We start from the raw sequence: 23,847 nt of genomic DNA, 5'->3' as shown, positions 1-23,847 counted from the left end.
AAAAATCTTTCTCAATAGGAACTTACAGGTTTGACTTTTTCACTGCTGGACAAGACACTCCCTGCCAAGTGACAGTAATTGTTCCAGGTGGGGGACTTTGCTACTAAGGCTAAAATGATCAAATTATTTTCTCTTTTTCTGTATAAGAACATATTTTTTTGCTTTATTGAAGACTATATATGGTCTAATTAATCAATAATTAACTTAACTCAGGGTTGTGAGTTCAAATTCTATTATCAAATGTGAGAATATTGGATAACATGTAAGTAAATCTACAATAGTTTATAAAGTTGTGAGAAATGTGGCTTTGCCATGTTAATTCTAACCTTACTTGTCTAAATTTTTTATTCGTAAAAAACTATAAATTTAAAAAAATCATTTATAATCACTTTTTGTGGTATTATGAATGATATTCGTTCATCATATGATTAAAGAACTAATTTCCTTTGAGTGCATGATTGTCATTCTCAACAAATGTTACTCTTAAGAATCGAACTTTTGATATTTTGGTCATCTTGAAATCTAACAAGACATTATATTACGTTACTACATTAATGTCTTGTTGATCATTTATAATCAGATAACACAACTAACTTAATTTATATGAAATATCACTAAAGCGTTAATCAAATGATATAATATCTCACTGGATTCTTAGATAATTCTAAAGTTTGATTCCTATAAATGTCACTTATTATAAGTAATAATCATGCATATCTAAAGCGATTAAATTCGATTAATTCCATACCCATCGGATAAGAGGATATATTTAATATATAAAAAATAATATGAAATTAGTAATTACTAAACACACATAATAGAATAAGATTTTCTTATTGTAGTTTTATTTTCTTTCGTTCCCTATTATATTTGTGAAAAAAATCAATATAACATATATTTTTTGTTTTATTGTATTAATTATGTTACGTCTCTCAAGGGCGTGAGAAATAAAAAAGAGTAAAAACACCGTGCATGGATAATATAAATGCAAATTAATGTGTTATGTTCAAAAATAAAATAAAAATTATTCACTCGAGGAATGATGATTTAACAAGATTAAAAAACTTTATATTCACCATACTAAAAAAACTTTATACTGTCCATACCCATTAAACTAGTTAAACTAGAAAGAAAAAAAAGCATTTTAAACTCACCCTCCACGTACCACGTGGGTGCACCACTAATTTTTCAACTCGAAGAGGTGAGCACACACACGCTTTGTGATATTTCAAAGAAAATGACACACACTTCGCATCATTATTTTTCTCAAAGTGCTTAAGAATAGCAATGTTCCCAATGATGTTCACAATGTCAAATTCATTACCCCATTGGAACTTGAAATTATTGGTAAATTAGATTTGTCTTAGCTTAGGATTTGTAGACCCTGGTGGGGTTACACTCATTAATTCATTATAATATAAACAAATAATGTAAATCATGTACACTATAATATTATTGTGTTACTGGTCTGGTTCACAATTATTGTCTTTATAGTGCATCATTTTGGTTTGTCAGGTGATCAGCAATTACTAGTTCATGATGAATTGGCCATTTAACACTTCAGGCATTCGAGTTCAATTCATATTTAACAATTCATTGTTGTACGAATAGGTGTGTGTTCTAATAGACATCAATTACTTTTGATTGGAGTGACTATTTGATTCAGTGAAAGTTATCTATTTCACCCTTTGATTATGTTGATCAGACTAGAAAAGAATTGTTATTAGTAAAAGATATATACTTATTAAGCTGACTTTTGTGATTAAATATGATATTCCTAAATCAATATAGAATATGCACTTATTATTAAATCTGGTGCAGGGTATATCTGTGTATCTTATTTGAACCCTTTTGGTTCTTATTATTGTACTTATGGAAGATATACATATCCTAATATTTACTGCCTTCTTCTCACATCAAAGCATGCTTCGGAAGTAGTTGATGCCTCGATCAAAGATCATTTGTTCCAAAAAAACGTATATACCTTTTTACACTGAATATATATAATTTTATTTTTATAATTTTTTTATTTAATTAATGATATAAATTAATTGGTTCGATCGGGACACGCATCACGACATAAACCATAAGAGGAGATCTCCATTGTTGATTCCTTTGGTCTATTTCATTTTATAATAAAAAATATTCTATTATTATCGAACCTTCTCACTTTTTCTTTATGGGCTCTCCATTAGGCCTAAAGAAATGTTGTTCTTGTGAATCTCATTCTTCTAGGGTGACCCCGCCAACCACTTATCATGCACATGCATGAACAGAAACACAGATAAATAGAGTTGCACATACACGTGTGGCTATGCATACAATTATGCAATACGAGGTAACAAGCATGTGCCATTGTTTTTGTTCTTTGTGCTTTTATGATTTGCTTTTCCATGAAACCAATTTTACTGTAGTCTTAGTTATATGATATTGTTGTATCAATATTTACTTGAAGCATGCATTTTTAATGAGTTTGACTAGGTTTTCCACTTTTCCTCTTCATTTCACACTACAAATTTGGCTTTTATTTGGGACTCTATTGTACCTTGTTCAAGTAGTGAGAGTTGTTCAGCAAGTTTAAGACAATGGTTTAGAGTAGGAAAAATGCTAGGTGCACATCCCATGCCTTCACATCACTCACATATATGGTATGCACCAGAATTAGAGCATAGATGCATAGAAAAAGAGGTACAACCAATTATAATTAAATAGTGAAAATTATGCAAATCATTTTGGTGTGCATCAGAGATGTTTATCTGATAATAAATCAAAGACTAACCCTTTCGAACTATAGAGATCACTGAAGTAAGTACAATCTCTATTTGAGATAGTATCTATAGCAAAAATTAAACATGTGTCAGCATGATCAAAGGACCCAACTAACATATTCATAAGATTACTCTCAATCTAATGCCACACATAAAATTCCTTTCAATAAATTAAGGGGGAATTCAATTTGAGTGGAGGTTTATGGATCACTACCAACGGCTAAACATGGTTGATGCCCCTCCCTATATCTCCCTGGGCCTTACTCTAACAGTACAATCAATTCAAGTTCCACTAAAAAAGAACAAAGGTTGATATCTGAAACCATGTTTCAAATTTTGTCACGTACCAATGACAATTAAACGAAAATGAAAAAATAATAAATGTTTAATTTTGTAATTAACATGATATTTTCAATGATGTAAGATAAGATTCAAGACATAATTTGACACATCATATCCTTGTTTCTAAATAATGATGCAAGAAGAAAACTGAAAAGCTTAATGATATTGCTTTCTTCTCTTTCCCTAGCTAAAATGGCAACAAGATGCTCTCATCAATCAATCATATCCCATTCAACCTTTTTTCCAGTGGATATAGCTTTGCTGAGGGGTCCCTCCACATATAAATCATGCATTAATATTGTATTCAGAATCTAGAACCCATTGTCTTAAAGAAAAGGAAAAAAGGAGCTTCTTCAGAATCATAATCTTTGGTCCTTACTAACATATTCCCTTTTTACTCTTTATTGGAGCCATCTTGCATCTCTCAAAATTAAAGTGATGAATGGCATCAAAAAAAAGAAAGAAAAAAACAAATTCTTCTAAGCAAGTTGCTGAAATGTTTCAAGTGTGGGCCTATCAAATATGGATACTCTGCTTGAAAACTGTAAAGCATGGATACCAATTTTATCTCTGATTTTTTTTACAAAAGTCAAAACTAAAAATTCAAATAGTATTTATCAGCAAATTGAAGCATCAATATATAGAAATTAAAAGCCAGAACCAAAGATAGGATATACAAACTACTTGTCTAGTTAAAACTTATAGTAACTTTTTCTATGCACAATGAGTCTCAGTTACATGGAAAATAGACTGCTTATGTAGTTGTTTTATGCTCCCTCTTACACCTTTAAGCTACTTAATTATAATTCATATGTTTTCTTTACTGTGGTGGCATTTAATACTTCTTTAGTGGCAATGTTTGATAACTTGCTAGAATCTGAACTTCTTGGTATTGCTTCAATCAGAAGCTGAACAACCTCCTTCATGGTTGGTCTACTAGCTGGATCTTTGTAGGTGCAGCGAATCGCGATCCTTAGAACTTTGATCATGTCATCTTTGAATGAAGCTGATAATCTTTGATCAAGTACTTCACTAGGCCTAGCTCCTTCCTTGCCTTCTACTTTGTTTGAAACCCAAAACACAATATTTCTGTTTTCTCCAAATTCTGACTCAATAGGCTTCTTTCCAGTTAACAATTCCATCAAAATTACCCCAAAACTGTACACATCACACTTAGTGGTTGGTCTTGGTGAATATGCATATTCTGTCAGCCATGACAACAAGTGGAATGTGGAATTAATTAAAGATTCAGAAAACTACAGGACTAATTGGAAAATTCAAAATACTATTACTTATGTTATACACCTCAATTAAATGTGGTAAAAAACATTATCATCATTTTTGGTAAGAGAGAAATGCATAACTCAGTTCTATGAGAATATTCAAGCACAATAGCTTCAGTAATAGACAGTCAATGAATAATTGTATACTTAATCAGCAGCCTAATGCACTTGGCTCTCACTTACTGGGGTATCGGGATAGTAGATGCATACAGCCTTACCTCCAAAAGCGGAAAGGCTATTTCCACCTTCCCGGATTTGAACCCGTGAACTCATGGTCACTAAGCAACGACCTTATCGTTGCGTTAGGCGCACACTCTTTAATAAATCATGGTAATTTGCATGATTTGAATGATGATCACTTTATAGTGTATACTTGACTTTTGTAAGAGAATTATACCTGGGGCTAAATAACCATATGTTCCTGCAATAACAGTAGTAGAGGAATCCTTCCCCCCTCCTCTTGCTTGAAAAACCTTGGCAATCCCAAAGTCAGCAACCTTGGGCTGATAATCAACATCTAAGAGGATGTTAGTTGTTTTAATGTCTCTATGGATAATAGGAAGAAGCAAATCATGGTGGAGGTATGAAAGACCCTGTGCAATTCCTAGAGCAATTTTGTACCTAGTAGGCCAATCCAAATGGATCCAACCTTTGTGGAGGGCATCCCATAGGTTACCATTAGGCATGTACTCATAAACCAACAAGCTGCAATCCAAACTAGAGAAGCAACAATAGAGTTTGACTATGTTTTTGTGCCTTATACTCCCTAGTGTCTCCACTTCTGCTTTCAGTGCCTTGTCCATAAATAACCGATCCTCGGCAGCCGAATCCTTGGATTTTCTGCTCCACAGACTCTTGACAGCAACAACATCTCCACTTTTAAACTCAATCTTGTACACTGTCCCAGACCCTCCATGCCCAATCACATTCTTATCCACCAAGGACTCAATGATCTCCCTTTGATCAAAATTGATCATGTGAAAGCTCTTCACATCATAAGAGAAGAATGAAGAAGACATTGTCTCATCATTTTCCACTACAGATGTCTCTTTGTTGCAGCGACGTCTCATGAACAAGCCGGCTCCAATGAATATCAAAACAACTGATACACCAGCTACCCAAATTGTGTTTATACTCTTACCCTTGTTGTAGTTATGTGGACATATAGGGAAGTTTTGAGCAGATGAATTAGCATACACTGGTAGCACACATAGGCCAGGATTCCCCGAAAAGCTTTCTAGTAAGCCTCCTTTGATCAACTTTGGAGGGATTGGACCAGATAGTAAATTATTTGAGAAGTTTATGGAGTTTGGAAGCAGTATTGAGAGACTTTCAGGGATACTACCAGTTAAGAGATTGTTGGAGAGATCAAGAAGGTTAAGGGATTCCAATAAGGAGAGTGAACTAGGAATTGAAGAACTTAGTTTGTTGCCTTGTAAAGTAAGCAAATTAAGCTTTCTAAGGTTACCAATTTCAGAAGGTATTGCACCAGAAATAAAGTTATAGCTGAAATCAATCTTGACAAGGTTAATAGCTCTTGACAATGATGGAGGTATGACACCTGAGATCTTATTCCTCTGTAAGAAAAGTTCAGACAAGTTTCTAGAATTTCCACTTATCTCAGGAACTGCACCAGTCAAATTATTGATACTCAAGTCAATGATTGAAACATGTGGTAGACCAAGGAGTCCCTCGGGAACCGATCCGGCGAGACGGTTATTGCTGACTCTAAACCTCAAAAGTGTCATGCAGTTTGAATAACTGTCTGGTATCTCACCTGAAAACATATTATCCAAAACAAGAAAGTAGAGTAGATTACCTCCTTTGCAAACTTCTGTTGGCAATGGACCACTCAGGTTGTTTTCTGACAAGTCCAGAACCACCATTCCTGAGAACTGTCCTAGTTTACTAGGGACTTGTCCTCTCAGGAAATTGTCATAAAGTGACAAAATTTTCAAGGTTGTTGAGTTTTCAATCTCATCAGGGATTTCTCCTGTGAGGCTATTGTTGTAAAGCTGCAAGACTTTAAGCTTTGGAAGGGCAAAAACTGATGCTGGGATACTGCCACTTAATTTGTTCACTGACATATCCAAATCTATGAGCTCAGTGAGATTTCCAAACTCCACAGGTATGTTACCAACAAGTTGTTGGTTATAGTAAAGCTCAAGCTGCTGCAAATTCTTCAGTAATCCAAGCTCTTTAGGAATATTTCCAGTGAGATAATTACCACTCAATTCAAGATCAACAAGGGAAGTAATGTTCCCTATAATTGGTGGAATTTGGCCAGAAACCATGCATGTTGTCAAGATCATAGACTTCAGTTTTTTCAGCCTGTCTATATTATTTGGTAACTGCCATAAGTTGAACCTTCCATTTTCATTGAAGTTTAAAACTTCAAGATTGGTAAGGTTAAACACTGACATGGGAAATTCACCAGTGAATAGATTGTAGGACAAGTCAAGTATCCTAAGAGATTTCAAAGGTGAGAAATCTGGTAGAGTTCCTGTGAGGGACATATGATTTATGTTTAGCTCTTCCAAGTGAGAACAATTGATTATGCTATGTGTATTGAAGTTGAGTTTGGTGTGGCCAAGATTGAGGACATGCAAGTTTGGCAGGTAAGTGCATATATCTGAAGGGAAATTCCCTGAAATTGACCAACCTGAAAGGTCAAGGTTGATAACTTCGCCTTTGTTATTGCATGCAACTCCAGTGAAGTGACACACAGATTTATTTCCATCATCCCAAACCAAAGGGTAGTTTCCTAAAAGAGACTCCTTCATAAGAGAGAAAAACTGAGATTGGTTTGTACTACTCATAACTTGTGACATGGAAATAATAATCATTACTCCAATAACAAAGAGGGACATTAATGGATGTTTCATTTTCTTTGAGAGAAAGAAAGAAAAAAGAGAAGAAGGGTTGTTTTTTATGGTTGTTTGTGGTCAGTGTAAATGTTGCAAAGAATGAAATGAGTAAGAGGAGTATATAAGATGAAATGGTTGGAGTAGTGGATCACTAATTGGTATAGCAGTGACAAAGATTAAGGGATGAAAAAGCAGGTTCTTGTTGCTGTAGTAGTAATGGGAGAAGTGAACATATATATCATTGGTATAAAGAGGCTTTATATTTATACTCCACTACCACTAGATCATGTATAGAATAACATTAATACAATAGTACTTTATACTTATCATATATCATGTAGAGGGATGTAGAATAAAACTGCATTTGATCTTAATCACCACTTGTTTCACTGAACAACACCCTTTGATGTGATTCCACTTTCTTTTTTGGAAGAAAATAATATATATTTTTTCTTCCATCTAATGTTATGAACCATATATATCTCTTAGATTCCCAGCCTACCCAAATTATTACAGATATATCTGATTTCAATAATACAAGATATAAAGGAATAAATGCACCTTCAGTGCTCATGAACCAACAGACTATTGTTTTATCTTTTATATTGCTTTACATAGATTAGAAGTTCAGAACAAGGTTTTAACATCGATCATTAAAATATATGTCTGTTAGTTTATGTTTTTTATTTTTTTTAAAGTGTCTGATTATTATTATATATTCCTTCAAACTTCTTTAAGGATGTTCTTTACCTATAATAATAGGTTGGCTAGGCATGCATGAATTGGTTTTGCAGGAGTAATGAGAAGGTGTATGTATATATGTATAGCAGTACGAATATGAGTTTCCTCAAATCATGTACCGCGTATAATCAGTGTAACTCATGTTTCTATTTTCTCTTTATTTGAAATATTCTCTCTACTTTTTCTGTCCCCCATCAGAAATAAATAAAAACCTGATTGGTTGGATTATGTATAGAATAGTTTGCATCAAAAGGGTATGGACCATATTCTATAATTGATCAAGAGGACCATGTTACTTCCTAACAAGTCTTATTCTATAAGTCTATAGTTGGTAAAGCAAATGCATTATATCTTAATGTGTTTTATATAAAGAATATGAATAAGACTAAACAAGGATTGTTACTACTGTCTCTGCCTAAAGGAAAATATGAACTTAGCCACCAATCCCATTCTTTAGGACCATTTTGGTTAAAGGTCAGATAAAGGGTTTTGTTTGTGAAAGTGGAGAACTAAAGGTGCTTAGATAAGTTCTTCTTTTCAGACAAGGATCTGTTGTCCTAAACCATGTCTCAAACTCTGTCTCAGGCCAATTATATTATGTCACGTTAGTTAAAAAAATTAAATATTTATAACTTTATCAATTTTACTTTATTGTAATTAGTCAGGGACGTGGTTGGGACATAGTTGGGGACAGCTGATCCCCATCCCTTCTTTTCTTTGAACCTTTTCTCCGTTTGCCTTGTAGTTTTCAGCTTAAAAGTTTTGTGAATCATTTTTTCATAATTGATCGAATGGATAGAGTTTGAGGCCTTAGTGGGTTATAGCTGCGGACTCAAATTCTCTATATTTGTTCAGATATATGCTAAGTGATTTTATCATTTGGTAATTTAAATTTATGTAACTTATTATATCTTGGGGTAACATGAAAAATATGGATTGTATTTATCCCCTATTTTCATTCCTTAAACTCTTATGCCTGACATTCATGGGAAAGTGGTGTTATGTAAAAATAATAATTGATATCAACAAAGGAATTTTAATAGCTTTCAAGTTAAAGGCTCAAACCTTTTTCATGGAAGGTTAAAGTTTTGTTGGAAAATGAGTCTCACATCGTTTACCTCATTATCTTGAGAATGATTTAAATACATGTTGGAATACTTCTTTTATTGTTAATTAGTTTTGAGATGAAACCTTAGCATGATATCAGAGTCAGAGTCCAACTTTTTTTCGGTTGTCATGAGCCAAAAAAGATATCATTTAGTTATAAGTCAAATGTAACATTTCGCCTGATCCCAACAGGCTTATGTGAAGGGGGTATTTTGGGAAGTGACTTGAATATATGTTGGACTATTTCTCTCGTTATCAAATGATTTTGAGATGAAACATTGACATCATTCTCGTTGAATAAAGTTTCTCATTTTATTTATATTGCCTTTGGCCTTTTTAGAATACAATTTCTTGGGTTTGAATTGGGGTTACTTTTTTTGTTTCGTTTTGTTCTTTATGTGGAAGGGTTTAGGGGTTGCCGAATAACATGAATGCTAATCATAATCAATAAGTTGTGCTGACTAATTACACACAACAGTTTAATAGGCCCTTGAGTGAAAGCCCAGTGGGGGTTGTTGAGCCCATATAACATTAGTGGGAATCTCTATGATGAGTGCTCAATGATGGAAGTGTTAAGCAACTAGCAAGCAAAGATGCCCACTCCCCAAAAGTAGTGTTGATTTGGCAAGGGATATTTGCTCATTTGTTTATGGGGTCTATTATCTAATTTATAATAGGGGATTTTTTAATAATTGGGAAGAAAAATGTATCTATTGACATTTGATGATGTCAAAGTTTTATATATTATGAGTCTATCATTATTTATTCATGTTTAATCATTATTCACTCTTTAAAAAGGTAAAATAAATAAATGGTAACTAATGTACTGACTGTTTACAAAAGCTTTACCCTAACATTATAAATATTATACTCTTAATAAATAGTAAATTGTTTCTTAAAAATATATTTAACTTAACATACATGTTTTATGCAGCCTAATATAAAAGCTAAGAAGTTGACCTACTTTATTACATTATATATTTCTTTCTATATTATTTCAATATAATTTAAACTATTATATGTAGAATTTGAATATAAAAATGTAATTTAATTGTTAATGTTAAGTAAATTTAAAATAATGTATATTGGCCAATTTATATGATTAAATCTGTTGAATACTGCTACATGTTATATGCGTTAAGATTGTTTAAGACTTTAAGGTAAGAAGTGACATCACTTGTTTCACCCTAATTCTTCTGGAACCCTTTTTAGTTTCTCCCGGAAAAAAAATGTTATGCTTTTGTAAGGAATAAACAGACATTGTAGATGGATAACTCTGCTCTATTTATATTCCTTCAAGTACACTGCAGAATTCTAAAACGATTGAGAATATTTTATATGCAAAAATGTTAACAATTGCCACACGCTTAGTCTCATAAGCTTAAGTTTTCATGCTACTGAAGGCCGCGTCACAGCACATGATGAAATATTCCGAAAATAAAAATTGTGCTATTTCAAATTTAATTTCTATAGGATAAGAATGAAAATTATCGATCTTTAAGAAGTTGATTATATTAGTTACGTGTAGTGTATTAACAATATAATATATTTGCATTGGAAAGAGTAGTGGAAAAAGTCTAATTGTAATCATACTAACTCGCTATATTATTGACATTTTCGAATTGAAACACATTAAATAATTGATGAGGATAATTTTAAAACTTATAATAATACTTTTGACTTGGACCAAATTGTATATAATAAATGATGCATGTGATTAAAAAATAAATTGTTTCAATGGTAGAATCTGCTTGAACTTAAATAAATCAACTAGCATAATGAAATGGTGATGATAGTGTTATCCTACAAATACATGAAAGAAGCCAGGACTTTCAGATTCAGCTAAGCTATAAAGAAAGTAAATAGAGAAGACGAACAAAATAAGAAAAATATCAAAAGTTTTTCATTGCCTTTTTCTTCTAAACAAGCTTAGGTTAAATACAAAAGGAGAGAACTCTACATTAGTTATGGGCCTAACAACTAGGGTTTAACATGTTCACTGAGGAGTAGTCTAAAAAGACATAATTATACGAATAAATTGGGGATCAATATTTACACCATATTTTAACATTTATATAGAGTACATATATTGTTCCATAGTTTGTGTCGTTTCATACGTTATGGATTTGTGATTGATTATAAAAATATTTAATAATTAAATTTTAACTTAAATATTATTTTTTGACCAAGTACAAGTTCATGACACATGAAGTGACACAAACTATGAGACACCATTTATATATCCCATTTTATCATCATTTATCACTCCATAATTCCCTTGTTATTTTAATCTTTTATTCCCCCCCTTCCTCACCCCTTAACATTCACATCAAACTCTTTCCCTCTCTTACCCCACTACTCTTCTCCTTCACCATACTCACTTTGTTCTACATCTTTGTTGTACTTTTTACTTATATTCTGAACAAAGTTACAAAGTTGATAAATTCTTCTTATTCCGTGATGTGTTCATATAGCAACAGTTGAAAATCCTACATGCACAGTTAAGAAAGAAGAAAAATCTCATCTTCTACACGGTTGTTATACAAATATGTTTTTTATACACATGAAGTTAGGAATAAATATTAGAATTCAAAACTACTATCTGGGATTTAAATCTAAACTTCATTTAACTAACTATACAGACCCATGTGATCCATAGTTGAAACTTAATTGGATTTTGATTAGTATTTTGTACATGGCCTAAGGTTTCACCATTCATTGCTCCACCTACTAGTGGGTCGCACAAGATTTGGGCTTTCGAGCTCTCGTCTGCTATGTGGAATGCCTTGTTGGAGACCCAAACTCTATTCCTTATATTGTGTGGTAACCCATATTGTTTTGGGCGGACACCTGCTGTCTCATAAAAGTGTATTCAATTCATATAAGCGGCACTGGTTGGAAAGAACAATCACACGTCCCGAAAAAGTGAGGGGAGACTTGGTAGTACCAAAAAATTCTTATGTATATACAAATTACAGCTCATTCATATACATAGTTGATGCCATAAAAAATGTCTGGCATCAAGAAAGGATTCAACCTCTTGTACTCAAAGGCCAAAGCCATAGGTTTTTTCATTAGGCTGGTGGAAAGTTAATTCATGTTGATACGTAAAAAAAGAATGGTAATATTTAATATAAGATAATAAAACAATTATATTGAATGAGAGCATGTGTTTAAATAAATGATAAAACGTAAGATAATAAAATAATTATTGGATAGATATATTAATTTGGAATGCTGATAGCCATCACCCAAACTTTTAAGTACATAAAATTTGAGTTTGACTAATTTTTTGGGTATAAACAACATATACTACCAACAATTATGCTTAAGCGGGCAAAGTTCTCAACTTCTCACCCATTTAAATAAACTTTAATTCAAACTTGGATTTTTTTTTCCAATTAAACTGCTGGTGCTAAATAGTAGAGGGAGAGTTATTTATTTATTTTTCTTTTACAGACCACAGAAAATTCTTTCAAGTAATTCAAAAAACAAATGTGCTGTTAGAGAAAAATGAGAAACATTTGAAAACCAAAACAGTTCGAAATTGTTTCTTATAATATTTTTATTAATTTTTGTAAGAAAAATACATCAATTATATGTATTATAGTAAAGACTAAAGCTTAGAGAAGGTTATATATGCATTCGGGTAGTTATGCAATGATAAGAACAGGGTACATTCATATATATATCTGAATTCAACTTGTTTTGTTATAATATAATTATTATCTTGCCTCATGATTGCAAAATCTATTTTGTTTGTGGGCCTATTCTAGCTTTCTTTCTACTATATGTAGCTTATCTTTTGAAAATAACTTATTTTTTAAAATTAATGGTCGCCAGACAGATGATAGCGAAATGGCTGAATATACAAACAAAAATCTCAACATTCAATTCAGATGCATGAACCTATTGGAATTTCAGGGATGAATAATGTTGGTTGACTTATACAAAAAAATCACCTCATCTCTAGTTACACATCATATATAAGTGTGAAAATAAAATAACATAAATTATATAAGTGATGCATAATAAACAAGTGGAATTCTAGTATCTAATAACTTCTAAGTATATATTTAAATTAAGCATTTGCAGTGGATTTGGAGTATCTTATATCATTGAAAAATGGAAGGTATTTGCATTAATCACCACCATCTTACATTCTTACTATACCCGTAAACAAAAATATTACATGATACATTGAGATTGGAGAAAGAAACCCAATTATTTGAACCTTCTTGTAGTTCACTCCTAAGGAAAAGGGCTTGCTTCTTCTTTATTGACTATTAGGTAGAGACCCTTTTTCTCATGCTGGTCTTCCATTTCCTATTGCAACTTATGGTACATATTAAACAAGCTCTGGCTAACACTTTATTCGTATAAGTGTTCCCTATTTCCACCAAAATATACAATAATTCAACAGCTAACTAGCCGGTGGAGGTGTTTCTCTTAGGGTCTGTTTGCGAGTTGTTTTTTGGAGGGCAATGGAGGGAAGGAGAAGGCTTTGAAGACATGAAATACATTTATGAGATAACTCTCAAGCCTTCCATTTCTCTTCTTTCTCCTCCAAATTCAAACTTGCAAACAGACCCTTAAACTAGATTATCCAAAAATCTTCAACCTACTATATCTTACTATATGGGCAAATATCCTTAGGGTCCGCTTGTGTGCTGGATTTTGGAGGGAAATAATAGACTTCAGAGTCATCTCAAAAGTGTATTTCATGGCTCTAAAACATTTCATTTCTCTCCAAAACCCAATTCACAAACAGACCTTAAGGGCTTTTATTTACCATCATTCACTCCAACTTTCTTTCCACTCCCATCTTTGCTAATGACAATACCAACCAATTTGCAAGGCTCAGCATCCTCAAGCATTTGAACAACAGCTCTTATGGAAGGTCTCAAAGCTGGAAGTGTAGCAGTGCAAAGAACTGATGCTTTTAAAACCTTGCAAGCTTCATCTTTATACATTTCTGGGATTCTTGAGTCCACTGCACTCCTAAAACTCTCTTTGCTTTGTGACCTTTTATGAACCCAGTGGACTATGTCCTTGCTTTCTCCAAATTCAAGCTCAATTGGCCTTTTACCAGTTACCAGCTCCATTAACACCACTCCGAAGCTATATACATCACTTTTCTCATTCACTTTATAAGTGTAACCATATTCTGCACCAGTTTGAGCACCATATATCAACAAACATAATAGTGACACATCGAAAAATGCTAATTACATGCATCCCTTGTAGATTCATGATATAAATGTGCAGACATAGCAAAAATATTGTTGTTGTGAGTAGAATAAAATGGAATGAAGTGTTATGTTATGTTCTATTTAAAAGCAGACATACTAACCAGGAGCGATGTAACCGTGTGTTCCAGCAATGATATGTGTGGAATCCTTGGCCACGTTGGCTTGAACAATCTTAGCTAACCCGAAATCAGCAATCCTTGGCTTCAAAAACTCATCCAACAAAATGTTACTGGACTTGACATCCCTATGAATCACAGGCCTCTCACAACCATGATGCAGATACTCCAACCCTCTGGCTGCACCAACTGCAATCTCATACCTTGTCTCCCAATCGAGCTCCATCTTGTTACTCGTGTGAAGCCTATCCCACAAGCTGCCATTAGGCATATACTCATACACCAACAAGCTTGAATCATCACTTGTGATGCTGCAATAAAGCTTCACCACATTCATATGCCTTATTGAACTCAAAGCCTCCACCTCTGCATCAAACTCCTTCGATTTATTCCGTCCGCCACGCTTTGCGAGCATCGGAGTGCTACTCCATGACCTCTTCCTTGCACTGACATCAGTGTTCCATATGTGCTTAACCGCAAGGTGTTTCCCGTTTGATAGTGTGACTCTATACACATTCCCTGAACCTCCTTGGCCTATTAGATTCTCTTGCTTTATAGAATCTAGAATGTCATCCTCAGTGAAACTTAACACATGGAATGATTTCAAGTCCCATGATTCTTCCTTCAAAGAACGTTCTCCTCCAAACCTCTCTTTATCACCCTTCTTCTTATTCAAGTAAAGAGCCAAGAGACAAAGCAACAAAATCAAACCAACTGTGGAACAAATAGTGAGAGTTCTAACACCTTTGGACATGCCAGAACTTGAAGAGCAAGGTAAGAATGAGCCTATTGCATTGACACTGCACAAACCAGTGTTTCCTGCAAGGCTGCCGTTGTAAGCTTCGATTGTTAGAGCCTGTGGTATCGGACCAGTTAACTGGTTATATGAAAGATCAAACAAACTTAGCCTGAGAAACGCTAAGCTCGCTGGAATTTCACCAGAGAGTTCATTCTGCGATAAATTGAGAGAATTTAAAGCAGGTAATAAACCTACTGATGAAGGGATTTGTTGTGAAAATGAATTCCTTGATAAATCAATATCACTGAGGGAGGAGTTACGGGAACCTAAAGAACCTGGTATTGAACCAAAAAGCTTGTTGTTCTGTAAATGAAGGCTACCTAATTGTTTAAGGTTGCCAATTCCGTCTGGAATGTTACCTGAAATTTGGTTATCACTGAGATCGATTGTCACCAAGGAAGTAGCTTGAGTAATCTCTTTAGGTATTTCACCGGATAAGCGATTCTTTTTGGCATATATCTGAGCTAAGGTCTTGGCTTTGTTTATATCTGAAGAAATTGAACCTTGTAACTGATTCAGCTCAATATCAATTATTTCTGCATTAGGCAACCCCCAAATCTTAGCAGGGACAACACCAGAAAGAGAGTTGTTGCTCACTCTGAACCTCTTCAGGGTCAAACAGTCTCCATAGGTAGATGGAATTTCGCCACTGAGCTTGTTCTGAAGCACGAGCAAGGCTTGCATAGTTCCCTTGTTACACATATATGGTGGAATAGGACCATTCAATAAGTTTTCTGAAACATCAATGAAGTTGAACTCAGCCCAAGACCCGATATTCTCTGGAATAGGACCAGTTAACATGTTTCTATAAAGAGAAATATTGACCAACTTTTTGAACTCGCCGAATTCGATTGGAATCTCCCCAGTGAAACCGTTCTCAAATAGTTGCAAGGAAACAAGGGTGTTTAAGAACCTCAACTCAGATAAATCCCCTTCAAAATTATTCATGGACCCATCAAAATTCTCAATGTTTGTGAGATTTCTCAAACCAATAGGTAACTTCCCGGTGAAGGAATTGTTATAGAATGCAAGCTGCCACAGTTTCCGAAGGTTCCCAATACCAGCAGGTAACTCACCTGCCAAAATTCATAAAATGATTGAACCATATATATATACATATACACGAAATGTCGAAAAGTATCTAAAAAGTATCGAAATGGCCTGCAATATCGGGTTCTATGCGAGCTATTCGTGCGAGCTATTCGGTACGTGGTACGTAGGCTAAACGAGAAAACATTTAACTATAAGTATGACAACTATTTTGAAGTGTAGATGCGAAATAACTAACCTGTGAGAGCATTGTCAGAGAACTCAAATTCTGTGAGTTCTGTGAGATTACCAATTCCAATTGGTATTTTCCCTCCAAGGTTGCAGTTTGATAAATAAAGCCAATTCAACTTCTTCAAGCTCAAAATCTCTTGTGGAAAAGGTGTGAGATCAAAAGGGTTATCTCCAACACTTAACTGCAACAAACCCGTCATGTTAACAAGACTCTGCCATGGAAAAGTTCCTGAGAAACCACTTTGATTCAAAAACAAATACTCCAATTGATTCAAAGGTGATATATCAGGAAAGGGTCCTGAAAAACCGTTGTTACCCAAATCCAAAAACTTCAAATTTATACAGTTTCTAAGATCTTCAGTAACTCTTCCATATAATGAGTTGAAACCAAGTTCAAGTTTTTGTAACGATTGAAGTTTACATAGAAGTTGTAAAGGGAGGTCGCCGGAGAGGTTCTGATCGGGAAGGTTGATATCGGTGACGGAATTGACGGAGTTGCATGTGATTCCGGTGAAGGTGCAAACGGAGTTAGTGGTGTTCCATGAGTGAAAGGCTTTGGAATTTGATTTATGAAGAGAGGATTTGAAGTTGAGAAGGATTTGACGGTCGTCAGAATTGACGGTGGTGAGAATGGAGAAGAATGGGAGAAGGATAAGAAGTATAGTGAAGGCGTGGAACATTATTGGAAAGTGGAAGACGAAACCAGATGAGACAGTTTTTTGGTTTTGGATGTTTCAAGTTCACTAATTTGTAGTGTCGTGAGGGTGTAAGATATATGAAGGGGGTCAATGTTGTAATGAATGTTAAAGGTAATAGTCAAACTCATACTCAAGTTCCATCTCATTAACATAGGGAACATATATACTCTCTCAAAATATTAAAAATTTAATATTTAAATATTTTTTGGTTAATCATAAATAGTAATACATGAAATGATATACTCTTTTAGGCTGAGATATCCTCCAGCATATCTCTACGTGAGTGTAAAAAAATAGTTACAAAATAATATCTCCTTATTGATATATCAATTTTTTTTTTAATATTTATTGAGTTTAATATATATTTCATTAATGGAGCAACATTTTGTTATATAGTTAATTGTTATTTACTTTTAATTAAAAGTAACAAACATTAATAATGAATGATGTATTGACTATATAAATAAATCATTACATTGATTGTTTATACGTATTAAACTATTATTTGTTGCTCTTCCTTTGTAGTTGAATCTTTCATTTTCCTTTTAAATTAATTTAATTTATTTTAGTTAATTTATACCAAAGCCCTACATGATCTTAAACTATGTATATAACAATAAATTGATGTTGTATTTAATCTGCTTAAGCTAACCAGCTTCCAACACATAGGTATTTGAGCTTAATACAACATATTAATAACATTATCATTAAATTTATCATCAATTACCAAAATTCTCTTTTTGAACTAGACTTATTCATTTCTTATTTTTAATCAATGAAACAAATTAATTAATATGTATAAAAACATTGATATTGTCCTATAAAAAATGAATATACCGTCATCATAGATGAAATTTGATTCCGATCATTTACATGGAGAAAAAATAAATGTGAAAAAAACTAGTCACAGTGACAGTTAATACCGCAAAGTAAAGCATCAACAGAAAAACTACGCGGTAAGGTTGTGGTTTAAAAGATTATTATTGAAGTTTGTATTTCTGTTACAACGGTCCAACTCTTCTAGAATAGTTGGTATTTTTTTAACCCACTGAAGTGAAATGCCGAGTGGTAATGCTACTTTTCCTAACGCACTGACTCATGTGTGATCTTTTTTGCTTTTTGTCCTTTTCTTCTATAGTTGATTTGATCGTCAAGAGGTCTGTTCAGATGAGGTTGTGTTTATATTATGGACGAAGGCCCACCAAGTCCACTGATGTCAGTGGTAATCGAAGGGGGGCAATTTACATTAGGTGGAGTATGGACCGAGTGGGATGATCCGGTCTTGATCGAGTCAATTTTTTGAATATGAACTCAACTCTAGATATAATATTAATCTAACTTTAAATATGATTAGATCAATTTTTGAATTCAAACACGATATAGTCTCGATTAAATATAATACATATTCGTTTTTAATAAAAGTTAATTAATATTATTTAGTGTGTAATTTCATGTATAAAAAGATACATGTATATATTTTGTTAATAATGTATATATAATGAAAAAATTAGAAAATTAATTATATTTTGGGTCAAACAGACGTTATTATACAACATACATTTGAATAAGCACTTTCAAAAAGTTACGAGTTGTGACCAGGAACTGATCGGGTTGATTCAAACTTATCCCTTACTCATTTCTAAGTATTGAATGATCTAATTTTTGAACTCAAACTCGGTCTTAGACTCATGAAACTCGGCCATTTTCAAGCTTAGGCAAAATCAAGACAAATCGGGTGAACGATTAGGGTTGAGTCCTACTCACTTTTGATTTACACATTGGCCATTATTGAGTGAAAAAGAAGATACATGAAGATTTTTTGATACATTGAAAATATGTGAAAATAAAAAGAAGAAAAACCACCTAAAATAACACTATTGATTATCATGAGCACATCTTCTCTCCGTCTTGTGTGTCACTGTTTCATGTATCATAAGTTGTGATCAGTTGAAAAATATACATTTAACTTAAAATTTAAATTTAAATTAATAAGCATTTTTCTGACCAATCACAACTCATGATATATGGATTAACACACTATTGTGATACAACAGAAGATGCAGTCTCCTTATTATCACTATATTTTTGTATTGGAGATCTTATCAATATATGAACAGAAAAAGAAATATAAAATCATATATCATGGATTTTGTCAACAGCCATCATAGTTTGAATATAACGAGTTTAAAAAATACTAATGAGTTAATTTTCCTATTAAACATTTACCATCTTATTTAACGTTGTCATCTTTAGAGACAACTTTGATTTAGTAGGGGAAAATATGTGTCTCCTAAAACCAATGATAATGGATCCAAAGAGGTGGAAGGGAGGGGACCAAGTTAATAAAAACGTGTGTTGTGAATATATTTTTCAAAATTATTTTATAAAAATATTATATGTGTATATAATTAGTTGTAGCAAATACATAATGACAAATATATATAAGCATGTATATGTAGATGAGAATGCCTAATTTTCATCAATCTGCTTAAATAATTTTATAATAAAGTGAAAATGACAACAAAATAATTTTACAATGTTTTAAAAATGGATAAATCCTACTAGATAATAAATATTATCACTATTTTAAATAGTGGTGAGGGATCTTTATAGTTTTTTTCTTCCAAAAAGGGGTAACAAATCTTGTGAGTGTTTTTTAATAGTGAATATTTTTCATACGAAATGATATATCTTTATATTAAATCATCCTATTAATTAATTTGTGTCACCTTCTTATGGGTAGAAATATTAGCAGAAAAATATAGTAAAATAATATAACATTACTCAATTTTCATAAAAAAAGTCCCACATTTTCAACTATAAATATATTTTCACTTGAAATACACCAAAAAAAAACTTAGTTTTTTTTGCTTCCATGTTTACCAAACTCAACTCAATTGTCTCTCTAAAATATTGGAAAACCAATATAAGAGTTGATAATAATCAATGTTTGATCTCACACTTATTCATGGACTTCTACCCTCACTTCATTGATTGTGTTGTCAATTAGTGTTCTATTGGCACATGTATATGTAAATCTGTGTCAATTTTTGAGTACGTTGTTGCAATTGTATCTTATACTCCTTTGTGCATAAGGTCTTTTTGAACGGTTCTATATATATATATATATATGTATGAGGGGACTCTTTCAGAATTGATCCAAGTGAACTACTGGAATGGATATAGATGTATTGCTTACAAAGTTTGGAGGCCACATTAGAAACTAAAAAAACAAAACAAAAACAAAAGAGTGAGGTCATGCAATAAACAGGCAAATAAACATTTCCCAAATTATAGTTACTAATATTAGTACATAATCTATTGTTACATTTTTAACCCCTCCTCTTAAAAGTATGGCACATTTTTTTCATGAAAATTAAGTAAAAATATTGATTATAATATGATTTTAAAATTACAAATAATACAATTAAGTTTATTTTTAGAAGTGGAATGCTATTAAAAGTTAAGTGTGATGTGGATGAAATTTTTGACTTGTGTCGAATAATATTTTAATATGTTAAATAATTTCAAATTTTCTCATGTAGTGTTTATTATTTTTATTTTTTGAATTTATCCACATTTAAAATTTTATTAATTATGAAAAATTACTAAAAAAACATTTTAAGAGAATATAACAAAAACATGCATATACTATTACGTATATGGTGAAGTATGTGGTCCGAGCTTAGTGCCAGCAAAACACGGAAGAGTTTGGCCGTCAAAATTGACTTTTATATCAAAATTAAACAACTTTTCATATGATAAACTAAGTTATCACTGTCTGGTATTATTCATATTTTATTTCTCTATATATCCATCTTAAAAAAATCATCAATCTAAAAATTAGATGACAATTCAAGATCGTCATAATTTGATTTTTAAAAATATAATAGTACAATTGTTCCAAAAAAAGACAAGGAACCACGTTGAAAAATGTAAGCTAGTGACAAAACAAAACAGGGATTCACAGAAATATAATTGGTCCATATGGCTGAGTATCTCATAGTTCTAGAAACTGGTATCGTAGCCATACAAAATGAAAACGTCGGTGTTTTTATGAAGATTCAATTCATTGAGCCATTATTATCTCCATTTCTCGTTTGTCTAACTTTGAAAGTAACGTAAAAGAATAAATAAAAAAGTTGATTACATAACTTCGCTAACTATATTCGGGTGAACTATTTTTGAAGAATATGAATTGGACTATGTATTGAAAAGTTTCAATACAATTGTTCTTAGAAAGTTATTTAGTATTCCAATAGTTTTTAATACAATTATTATTCTTACCATGATATTAATTTTTTAGATATTTTGAGAGAGAATGTTTAAAAATAGTATTTTTTTTAATTTGTCTACCGAACACAATTTATCAAGTAGTGTAATATCACATTTTCCTCTCATAGTGTAATATCACATTTAAGAAATTAATTTGAAAGTTGATGCGTGTGCTTTTTTTGGATTTACTATCTACGCAAAAATTAAAGTATTATTCTTCCAAAATCAGATTATTTCACCTTCTTTCACTTCGTTAAAAAAACCTTCACCCAAAAAAACTAGATGCTAAAGAGGCAACTAAATCATTTTCTGTTACGTTACATATGAGTCATTGATAATGTTCTAATATTGTAAAAACTTCAATATATAAATATTAAATCCATTAATTAATTATCAACTCAAGAGATAGGAACGTCCACAAGGATCTTATATTCTACGTTGTTAAGTTCGTATTCAATCAAATTTTATAAAATAATATTAAAATATTTATCAATTGAATGAAGTTTCCTATTTCACCTGAAATATAAAGTAAGACATAAATAAGGATATGTGATTTTCATCCCACTAATTAAGTTTGTGTCTTTTTACAGAAATAAATGTGAATCTCTTGATGCAACAAATTAGAAGTGAACATTTGTTTCCGGCATTTACTCTCTTTTTTAATCACTAATCTTTTTGTTTTCAAAACAAATAAGAAATATGGTGTCATGGCCTTATTGAAAAAAGTTATCAGACCCACATACAAGAGCTGCAATTAAAATCATTATAGGATTACATGGGTTTTGTATTTTCCCCCCTTATTTGTTAAATAATAATTTATGTTCAAGGAAATTGTGATGTGTCTTAACAATTCCTTGAGGATCACAAAGAAAGAGATGAAAAAGCATTCCAAAAATAAGCCAAAGAATGGTATGTACACAATATTCTTGTACCAGCCGTAAACAATATAGTATAGAAACACAAGACAATTACGCAACTACTATACTCATGAAAATACGAGGACCACTACTTAAGATGACAAGTTTAGCTTATAGTGTGATCTTTTGGAAATCAACCATGTATTAAGGTAAATAATGAAAAGAGCCACACAAAAAAAGAAGCGATCTTCCTAAACTCATGTATCTCTTAGATTATGATGTACCTATATGAGTTTTATTCTATATTTTTATTTTAATATGTAGCATTAGGACATCAAACCCTCAACTTCAAATTGCCCTTGACGATTTAATATGTATACACTGATAATGTAAATGTTTTTTACACTGTCAGTTAATCATCCAACATTGATTTATTAATTAATCAACACATCCCCTCATGCACAAGATATTTTAATACAATTGTAACGTTAGAGTGATTTGATTTAATTTTACTACAAAACCTATCTTAACCCATAAAAATAGGTAGAAGGATACACAAATTGTCATAAATAACACGAGTCATATTCGTGAAACTTCAATTTTTAACACAACAATTACTACTACTGGAGTATTATCGGCTGCATTATAGTTTTCATCTTTGACAACAGCTCTCCACTGAAGATGAGTAATTTATGTCCAATACAATTATACAAAGCTGACGATAAAATTGGTGCGTAACAACAAAAACGTTTTGTTAATGGTAGGGACGCATGGGGAAAACACTTGATTTTGAAAGTGAAGTGCGGTTGAACAGAACATTAGTATATATTTTAAAGATAAAAAGAAAATAAGAGCAAACTGAAAAGGAAGCATTGAACCACTCTATGATTGGTGTGGAATGGTTGATTGTGAGATTTGGAATCAGTAAATCTAGACACATTTATACCATTGATTATGTAATCTTCGATTAAACTTTATATATATATATATATATATTAATAGTCTGATTACGACTTGAGTTTTAGATAAAAGAAAAATGGAAAAGTTGGGAATATAAAATACATTTGTAAAATAACTCTTAGACATTTTCTTCCCCTCAACAACTCAACTTACCCTAAGCCACTCTACATAACCTTTTTTTTTTGTTTTTTCTTCTCGAAACATTAATGTGGGTTTAAAATTTTATTAATTAATATTTTATAATCAATGCTCTATTTTTCATATAACTTGTATACTCTATTTAATAAGGAATTTTTTAAAAACTATACTTGGGTAGGCTCTCTTTTTTTAACAAGAAACAATTTCTGTTAGCAATCACCTTTTATTAAAGCATTCTTATCGCTGGGACTACGAAGATAACGAAAGAACATTGTATTTTTCACAAATGGCACAATAACTTATTCGAAGGGATAAATTTAAGAAATAAGCGAAAATGAAAGAAAGCCTACAAAGGCTACAACC

The 23,847-nt window shown here is 32.2% G+C and overlaps 2 protein-coding genes across 2 annotated transcripts; both read right to left on the bottom strand.

The window, feature by feature from the left end:
- Window positions 3,724-7,541, bottom strand: LOC109328515 (receptor-like protein kinase 5). Its single transcript, XM_019562015.1, has 2 exons — window positions 4,791-7,541; window positions 3,724-4,314 (listed from the first exon to the last, which is right to left on the bottom strand). The coding sequence occupies exons 1-2, from the start codon at window positions 7,276-7,278 to the stop codon at window positions 3,911-3,913; spliced, it is 2,892 nt and encodes a 963-aa protein (XP_019417560.1). The 5' UTR covers window positions 7,279-7,541; the 3' UTR covers window positions 3,724-3,910.
- Window positions 13,841-17,313, bottom strand: LOC109328277 (receptor-like protein kinase HAIKU2). Its single transcript, XM_019561670.1, has 3 exons — window positions 16,564-17,313; window positions 14,462-16,351; window positions 13,841-14,275 (listed from the first exon to the last, which is right to left on the bottom strand). The coding sequence occupies exons 1-3, from the start codon at window positions 17,234-17,236 to the stop codon at window positions 13,893-13,895; spliced, it is 2,946 nt and encodes a 981-aa protein (XP_019417215.1). The 5' UTR covers window positions 17,237-17,313; the 3' UTR covers window positions 13,841-13,892.

The sequence above is a fragment of the Lupinus angustifolius genome, chromosome LG15 (assembly GCF_001865875.1).
Source record: "Lupinus angustifolius cultivar Tanjil chromosome LG15, LupAngTanjil_v1.0, whole genome shotgun sequence".
Lineage (NCBI taxonomy): Eukaryota > Viridiplantae > Streptophyta > Magnoliopsida > Fabales > Fabaceae > Lupinus > Lupinus angustifolius.
This window is presented reverse-complemented; position numbering and strand designations above follow the sequence as displayed.